This window comes from Humulus lupulus, chromosome 4 (assembly GCF_963169125.1).
Source record: "Humulus lupulus chromosome 4, drHumLupu1.1, whole genome shotgun sequence".
NCBI classification, from domain to species: domain Eukaryota; kingdom Viridiplantae; phylum Streptophyta; class Magnoliopsida; order Rosales; family Cannabaceae; genus Humulus; species Humulus lupulus.
In genome coordinates this window covers 4747176-4756438 of record NC_084796.1, presented here as the reverse complement: position 1 = coordinate 4756438, position 9263 = coordinate 4747176, and the positions used below count along the sequence as shown (strand labels likewise).

At 31.1% G+C, this 9263-nt stretch overlaps 1 protein-coding gene and 1 long non-coding RNA gene across 3 annotated transcripts; both read right to left on the bottom strand.

The window, feature by feature from the left end:
• Window positions 1-2686, bottom strand: LOC133829737 (L-ascorbate oxidase homolog). 2 transcript variants are annotated; one of them, XM_062259509.1, is made up of 7 exons: window positions 2015-2686; window positions 1817-1912; window positions 1491-1732; window positions 1196-1411; window positions 1038-1130; window positions 784-962; window positions 1-693 (listed from the first exon to the last, which is right to left on the bottom strand). In XM_062259509.1, exons 2-7 carry the CDS (start codon window positions 1908-1910, stop codon window positions 393-395), a joined length of 1125 nt encoding a protein of 374 aa, XP_062115493.1. In that variant the 5' UTR covers window positions 1911-1912; window positions 2015-2686; the 3' UTR covers window positions 1-392. The 2 variants fall into 2 exon arrangements, with proteins under 2 accessions (XP_062115493.1, XP_062115494.1); XM_062259510.1 differs by lacking the exon at window positions 2015-2686 and having other exon boundaries at window positions 1196-1382; window positions 1817-1901.
• A 271-nt stretch (window positions 2687-2957) lies between these two features.
• Window positions 2958-6626, bottom strand: LOC133829736 (uncharacterized). Its single transcript, XR_009891859.1, has 3 exons — window positions 5907-6626; window positions 4632-4724; window positions 2958-3385 (listed from the first exon to the last, which is right to left on the bottom strand). It is a non-coding gene; the product is annotated as an uncharacterized LOC133829736 (long non-coding RNA).
• Window positions 6627-9263: the final 2637 nt, after the last annotated feature.

Below are 9263 nucleotides of genomic sequence, written 5' to 3'. Positions count from 1 at the left end.
TCTTAAGCTGACTAAACTCTCCATTGACTTCATTAATAAACAGATTGTTATTGCAGGTTGGTTTTTGTTTTGTTTCAACCATAACTCTTTATTGGTATTGTATTGTATGTCGAAGATTAGTTTGCTGCAAAATCTCAAATAAAGAATCAAAATTAATTTCTCCATTCTCTTTTCTTCCCTTGTTTGCAAAAGAAGTCAGTATGGTGATTCTATACTTTTATTAATCATATAGTGGGTGACATTACATACTGTAGTAGGGAAAAAGGTTGCTCCATCCTAACAATTTTTTTTTCTTTCCTCTTTCGTTGTTGGTTGGTATGATCCTGAACTCTTACATAGCTTTGTGTCTTGTAACACTGACTGACTGAATCGAATTGGCCTGGATGATGAGTTTAGATGGTGTATGGAGGTGGGAATGGCAGTTTCTTAACGATGCCGCAGAGCAAGGCATTATCTGGGATGTTGTACTCGTCCCTGAGTGACCGTGCCGGTGACAACACGCTTATGTAGAGCTGCTGCCCCAGGTACCGATTCTCTGTCAACTCTGATCTCAAATTCCACATCCCAGCATTGTCAAATGTCAGCAAAATTGCAGCATATGACTTGGGGAACACCTGAATGGTGTGCCTGCTTACTGCATCAAGAAGATTGTAGTTTTTCCTTTGCTCTGGGCTCCACTTCCCTAGCCCTATGCTGCAGCAATAGTAAACAAACGTAAGTAAGTTTAGGTGTAATTAGTCATTATTGAAGAAAGAAGAAGAAGAAGATGATTTTTCCACTTACGCAGCCGCGAAGAAGGAGTATCCAGCCAAATGCCATGACTGCAAGCTCTTCTCATGATTTTCAAAGATGATCTCCACAAAGTTTCGGAAAGGTTGGCTGACAACATTAGGAGACAGAGTCACTTTCTGTGGGGTGCCTTCAGCTGGTGGCTCGTCTTTGATACTGTCGTATTTGAAGACCTTGTTGGCCAAACTAATAATTAATAATTAAACGTAAATAAGAAAAACAAACTAAAAAATAATTAATTAACTAACTTTTTTATAGCGCAGCGTTGGGATTGACTGAGAACCTCCATAGCTAAGCTCTTTCAGTTTCTTCTGATTTTCCTTGTTGACCACAGAACGTTTCTGCAAAAAGTTATCGTTAGTAATATATTTAAGTAAGATAATTAAGTTTAGCAAGAAATTAATACCGTAATTTCTGGGCGTCGGAAAAATTCAATGGCTTTTTGCCACTGCGTATCCGTGCAACCACCATAACGATTTTGTGGCCCATTAATCGTTAAATGCTCTTTAATATCGTACTTCCAGTCAGAATACTTTTTAGCACGCGAAGTATCAATACCTCCCAAGATCCCAAGCATATGCCCTTCTCCATATCTAGTACACCCAATATCAAACAAATCATCCTAATTTACAAACATTTATTAGTAAATATGATATATAACATAAAATGAGAATTAACATAAAAATACATAAACTACTTACTTCCAAATATGCAAGTATTCTTTGTTTCGAGGCATTTGGTACTTTTGACCATTGAGGACAGTCTGGATCTGTGTACTGTCGAACAAGTAATCCGAACTCTCTTGAGAAATTTGAGTTGTAATCTCCGATCTCTTTATATGTTCTCCCCCGCACATCCCACTCGAGAGGGAGAGGACGCCCCAACTGTTCCCTTTTTTCCCGCGTGTTCAATCCTTTATGATGTCCATGTTTGTTTGGAGGCGCTATTGTATGCAAATTCAATATTTTAAAATTAATATGGATTAATTGTTAAAATTTAAGGAGTATATCAATGTGTAAAGTATTACCTCGTTCACAATCAAATGGGATATTTGACGGTCCACGTGGAGGATCGCATCCTCCACCATCGCCCCCGTGAGATTGAGCAATAACATCAGCCATATCTGTCAAATTAATCGATATTAAAATTACATTTATCGGTTAAAAATAACTATATAAAATTAATTATTGTTAAAAATAATTACTTCAACATATTATAAAATTACCACTTAATAATCACTATAATAATCTTCACTATCATCATCAGTTTCTATGTGTTCATCTTCCTCTTCATCATCTTCATATTCAACTTCCTCCTCCTCCTCCACTTCCTCTTCCTCCTCCTCCTCTTCCTCTTCCATTTCCTCCTCCCTCTCCCCCTCAATTGCAACATTATCTATCTCAAAAAATTGTAATGGAGCCCTCGTACGTTCAAAGATGATTTGTGGCAACGGTCCAAGATCAACGAATAATTGGAAATTAGAGGAACTAGTGTCGTGCATAATATCTACTTCTACATCCTCCACTTGTTCTTCAACTAGTGGGATGTCCCACACATTTATGTGATGCACTTCTTGGACGACTTTCCAATGAGATTTATTTTTAAGGTCTTCAATGTAGAAAACTTGGTTAGCCTGAGTTGCTAAGATAAATTTATCAACTTTGAAGGCGTCCGAACTGGTTTTGATACTCGTTATGTTTTGCTCAAACTTTAATCCTGAAGACCGATTAGTGTCAAACCATTTGCACTTATATAATACAACAGAACAACCAAAAAGATATGACATCACTAAAACTTCTTCCAACTGGCCGTAATAAGTATTATTTTCGACTCCCGCTACAGAGACTCCACTATTTTGAGTTTTGTGATTCTTGTCCCTGTCCATTTACAACACACCCAGGGTACGACGCAACGCAAGTTGAAGAACCGTTTGTTAAGACCGCTATCTGCCAATCGTAAGGGTCCTCGTCAAGCTCGACTCTTGGAATCGCGCGGATCTCCTTAAGCAATTGTTTCCTTGTCGTTCTTAACATAGGAGACATTTTTTACTACTGCAGTTAACTATAGAAAATTAAATAAAATAGAAGTAAGTAATAATACATAAGCAAATACTTACGACGCGGTGAAGTGAGATTTTCCCGTCTTTAGCGTGTATTGGGGGGGGGGGGGGGGGGGGTCCTTGGAAATATGGACAACCTGTCTTTGATACCATTTGTAAAGAGCGACCTAGACTAGTACTTAATAAAACATTCACATATCATTGGTCCATAAAGAAAACCACTTTTTATAAAGGTCTCAGTGGGGACTTGTTTAAAACAATGCAAGTTGGGCCCATTAGTTTAAAAAGAAAATATGAGTTTTTATGCAAAGTTCAAAAGAAACCAAAATTAAATAATTAAGTCCCATTGATAATTTAGAAAGTCTCTTAAAACAGAACATAATTAAAATGGCGTCCTAAAGTGATCGTTTATTCCGTCCATAGGATACCCCCGCCATACACCCTACGACGATAGAACTCCTCACGTCACCACGCGTGCCACAAAGAAATCCTATTTGCTACCTGAAAGGGAAAGTAAGGGGGTGGGCTAAAAGCCCACTAAGGAAGTACAAACATTAAGCAAGTAAGGATACAACAAATACAAACACTATCGTTCATCTTAAACATCATGACATCATAGCATATCATAACATTATCGTAACATATCATCATAGCATATCACAACATTATCGTAACATATCATCATAGCATATCATAACATTATCGTAACATAACATCATAGCATATCGTAACATTATCGTAACATAACATCATATCATATTCATACAGCATCCATGGTGAACATGGCCCGCTAACTTGTCCATGTCACCCTATGAGGTAAACAAGAGTCTCTGGTCCTTGAATAACCTCGGCGCATCGGCCCTAGGAATTACGTCTTTATATCCTTAGTAACGCGGGTTACGTCTTCATATATATATATATAGCTAGAAATTAAGGTGATTTAGGGGCCACTTACGTACTTTACAGCACATGAAGACAATGACTACAATAATTGATTAAGTATGGTCTCTAAATATTGAAATTATATTGTTGATAAAAGATTAGTACTCATAAACTTTTTAATGAGTCTACCTAGGTTGATACATATCAACGTCGATCGAAGGTGTTATTTTCACTACATACAAGTATTTTCTTTTCAAAGATAATTAGGAGAAAATAATTAAGAGAGCTATAATTGCATTACTAATATAATAATAAAATCAATTAGTAATAAATACATATATAATTAACCATCATCTTGTAAATGTTTTAATTAATATCCATTAATTACTTTATTGTGTACATATATATGCGTGTGGACCATGGGACGTGGTCACTCATCCTCAAAAAGAGCAAACCATTCATTTCATAAGCTGTTTGTTTTCTTATCACAGAGGGAAAAAGAAATTGATGTAAAAAGAACCTATATGCTTGCAATTATGGTCTTAATAAATTAAAGAATGCATGACTGAGAAGAAAGAATGGGTCACATGGTATATATCTATATATATATGATATTTGTATATACATTTGATATGCAAACCTGTTGCTTTTTTTTTTTCTTTTTTCGAGTTCTTCCTATTATATATAATAAAGCTTTTTGTGTACGTAGACTCTGACTTTGGCTTTGTCAAGCCTATATATGATTCTTGAGTTTAATGGAGTCTGTATTTACATATAAATATAGCAGTGGGAAAAAAAAGTAATATGAAAACTAAAACAATAATGATATTTTAAGGTTATAAAAATGATAAAATAATACAAAATAAATATTAAATTTTATAGTATCTCAATATATAATTACCTGAGAACTACTACAAGTGAAGCATGTGCAAGCAAAAGCAAGCTAACTATTTCTATGAAACTTCTTGGAACATTTGCCTTTAAATAAGTTAAGCTGCAGACAATTTACAAATGAAAAGTAGTTAAAAGAAGCAATGAAATTATTGTTGATAACTCAACTCACAACTGCACTCACTTATTTATTTAACTCACTTCAAATTTCAAATATATTCGTAAAAAAAAAGAAGAATTTATAATTTCTTTTTATTTTGCACAAAATAATTACCATTAAACTACTCAGGAAAAAATGTCAAAATTATTTTTTTTCTGTAGACATACACATTTGTCGGCTTGTAGAATTACTAAATAGAGTAATTAATGAAAGAAAATAATAACCAATAGTAAATCAAACACAATCATCAGATTAAATTTTACAAAAAGATGGATGCTACATGTAAGTCGAAGAATAATTATTGGCTTCACTATTTTACTTTTTTATTTAAAAAAAAATCATCATCATCAAACATCGAATTGGGAGAAGGAAAAAAAAAAGTAATTAAATGGTCTCATTGATCTAGGCCTAACTGTCTCAAAAAAGTAATTAAATGTACTCTTTGCATGAAAATGATTTTGTTTAGCCTTTTGTGTTACTTCGTCAACTTTTCAATACTTTATAAAATTATATTTAGGTCCACTTGAATTATTGCACTTAGATAAAATAGCCTATGTGTTACCTCGTCAATTCACATGCACTTAGTGAATCATTGCACTCTCCCTCCAATAATTAATAATATTAGTATACATGGAAATGAGAACATTATTATTACACCCTCTTAAGTAATATATGTTTAGTCTTGTAATATTTAAGCTCTAATATATGATAGTTTGTTATATATAGATGTATATAGTGATTTTTTTTTTTGTAAATATTATTTTGGACTTGTGTTTTGCAAAAGTTACTGATCGGACCCTCTGTTTTGTTAAATGACAATTTGAACTCTGTGTTTTGCAAAATAGAACAAAATGATATCCTGAGCCCGATTTTAGTAAAACCATTTTTCAATATGACCAAAATACCCTTATATTTTATTAAATATTTTAATAATATAAAAATTAAAAATAAATATTAAATAAAAATCATATAAATTTATTTTAAAATATTAAAAAATATAAATATTTAAACTTTAAAAAAAATTAAGAATTAAAATCAAAACTAATTTTTTCTAAACTAAAAAATCTAACGTAAATGCTAATAAATTAAAAAAATATATCTAAATTATAAAACCTAAAACTTCACCATTTTCGTCTTCTTCTTGTTGCCTCCTCCATGTTCCTTTTTTGCAGGTACCTTAACCCCAAATCGGAGTCGCGATGGAGGCGCTACTTAGATGGAGCACGACGAGGAGGCCTTTTGTGTGGTGAGCATCTTAAAGCTGCAGGAGATCAAAGCCACAACAGATGGATTGAGACGACGAAGATCGGAGTTGACAGAGACTGCAAATGACTTGCAAGCAAAGGACGATCTGAAGTCAACGGGGATGGGTTGAGCAAGGATGGGGAGGGCTTGCGTGCGATGGATCTGAGGAAGCAAGAACTTCTGGTGCGATTTTTGGGCAAGATCAAGGCTTGCATATGAGCATGTCAATTTTTGAGGGTGATTTTCTGGGTAGATCTTGGGGAGCAAAAGCTTTTGGGGTTTGGAAGAGCTGGGAAGTTAAGGTTCCTGGTAGGAATAAAAATGTCAAAGGGTTTTAGATTTTGATTTGTGCTTTTAAATTACAGTAGAATGTGATTTGTTATTGTGTTTTGGGGCATATTTGTTTTGTTCTTGTGAATAAAGTTCAGTGGTTCATCTTGCTCAAGTTTGAGAAGAAAGCTATGGAATAATAAATATGTGGGTTTGTGAGATTTTGATTTTGGGTTTGTTTGTTTGAGATGAGATATTGACTCAGTGATGATGACCATTTTTTCTTCTTCTTTGAATCTAGGTTTGAGATGAAATCAAGAATGCATTTTAGTTTTTCGATTTAGTTCTTTCTTTGAATATGAGTTTCAAACATGAATTTTGTTTGATTTTTTTAAAAAATTAAATATTACATTATTTAAATTTTTTTAATATTAGAAATTAATTTAATACAAAATTAAATATTAAAATTAATTTTTTAATTTTTTAAAATTAAAAACCCAAGGGTATTTTGGTCATAGTTAAAAAAAAGTTTGACTAAAATCTGGTCCAGGGTACTTTTTTATTCCATTTTGCAAAACACAAGGTCCAAATTGTTATTTAACAAAATACAGGATCCGATCGGTACACAATATCCAAATTGTCATTTAACAAAATACAGGATCCGATCGGTAACTTTTGCAAAACATGGGATCCAAAATGGTATTTACCTTTTTTTTTTTCTATTTCATTCTTAGTCATTAATTCACTTGTCAAAGTCATTTTCTTATTCTCTGTGTATATAAACAATATCTAGCTTTTACAAATTAACCCTTTGTACCAATAATATACAATATTCCTTTTCTTTACTCACCCCAATATTGCACTTTAGTATGATAAAAAATATTTAATATTTAATATTTTTTACTTTAATATTTAATATATTTTTTATTAATATTTTTAAAAAAAATATTTTTAAACTAAAGTTTAGGCATGATAAAAAAAAATCAAAATACAACATATTTAGTGTTATATTGAGACAGTCAACCACTATCAATAATATCTGTGGGGTGTAGCATGGATAATTACCGTTTACAATATATTACTTGTTTCATTTAAATTCAATTACATATATTAAAGAAAAACAGAGAATCTCTCCATGTTCGTATAAGATCACTCTCTTACTCAACTACTTTTTCATTTTGAAATTTGGAAAGAGCAGAAAAAAACAAAATCATTCAGGAGAGGAAGAGCTTTCATATTTAATAATTTAAAGCTATATATATATCTATTGGAAAAATGTTTTGTTCACATGGAGGTGGGAGTCATAATAAATCAAAAGATGGAAAGATGGTCCCTACTTGCTATATATATATATATATATATATAAGTATATGACTAATACACTACAAAAAAAATGTCCTATACCGAGAACATAGTACCGAGTACAAGTTCTCGGTATAGATCTTTTACACACCTGCCTCCTTCACGCGGTTTTTTTTCATTCTAGTATGTGTACCGATGACCCTATATCGAGAACATATTCTCGGTATTGGGTCTTTACCGAGGTCTTTACCGAGGACGTGTACTCGGTATAGTTAATTCAGACTCCCGCCTTTTTTACGCGGTTATTTCATTTTAGTTTGTGTACCGAGGACCCTATACCGAGAACATGTTCTCGGTATAGGGTCTTTATAATCTTCATCTTCCCCAAACAGAGAGCTCATTTCTCTGAAACGGAAAAACTCCAAACCCCGTTTTCTCCGCCCCCCATTTCTGTTTTGCTGGATTTCGGCCCCCACAAACTTTGTTTTTAGTCAAAGTTTCCCTTCCAAAGGTGATTTACGTGGCTATAAGGCTTATTGAGGTAATGATTTACAAATATTTCAGTTTTTTTTTTTTTTTGTATAAATTGTTAAATTTTTTTTCAATTTTGATTTTTTATAATGAGTTTTTCGTGGTATTTTTTTTTCAGGTTTTGCATTGTATACCAGCGGTTTTAGAGGTATTTCACATTTTCTTTGTAATTTTTTGGTTTTATTTATATTTTTTGCATAAATATATTTAGGGTTTTATTTATAATTTGTTTAATATTGTTAATATATTGTTATTTGTTATATTATATATATAATTTCTGATTATGTAATTAAAATAGGTAAAAATAATAATTTGTGATGAAAATTAGTTAAAAATTTAGTGATATCCAATTTAGAGGAAATAATATATTGTGTAGTATTTTTGTAAAATACATATATAGTTTTAAGATTTAGTTAGTTTAATCCTATGATAAATAATTAATTTATTAGTATGAAAATTTATTAATTTAATAATTTATTTTTTAGGTATATAATTTGACTTTTAGTTATAAATATATGTTTATATGAAAATTTAATATTTGATTGTTTGTTTTTTAGATTGAGTTAAATAATTTTAGTTTTAGATTATTAGATTTGGTTAATAAATTTTGATTATTAGAGTGAGTTTTGTTTATTTAATTTGAATTTTGTTGTTGTTGTTAATTTTTTTATTCTTAGTGTTGATGAATATTGATGCTTTGTTTTTGTTGTTAATTTTTAGTAGAATTATGATATTTTAAATAGAAAATTGAATAATTAATAAAATTTAGAGTAATAATTATAAATTATATAGTCATTTACAATGTATTTGTATTGCTTTGTGTATGTTCTGCGACTGGATATTTTTTTATGTATTATTTGCAGGTTTTTAAATTTTGGGATATATGAAAATACAGCCGTTATGCTGCCCAATTTTTTTTAGAATTAAAAATACTCAATAAAATTTATAATTTAAGAAATAGTGAATTGATAAGCTGTATAATATATTTTTAATCATGATTAAATCAAATTAGCAATAACATTATGCAACCAAATTTTAATAAAAATAAACATTAATCCTGAAATTTTATTTAAATAAGTAATAAATCTTAAAGTAATTCTAACGATTTATTCATTATATATATATATATATTTA

What these genes read in the sequence shown, in the direction of transcription:
- LOC133829737 (XM_062259509.1), bottom strand. Translation starts at nt 1,910, where the DNA reads ATGGCTGATGTTATTGCTCAATCTCACGGGGGCGATGGTGGAGGATGC. An exon ending in CCCATTTGATTGTGAACGAG is followed by an intron (nt 1,733 to 1,816) that starts GTAATACTTTAC and finishes TGCATACAATAG; the next exon opens with CGCCTCCAAACAAACATGGA. An exon ending in GAATACTTGCATATTTGGAA is followed by an intron (nt 1,412 to 1,490) that starts GTAAGTAGTTTA and finishes TTTGTAAATTAG; the next exon opens with GATGATTTGTTTGATATTGG.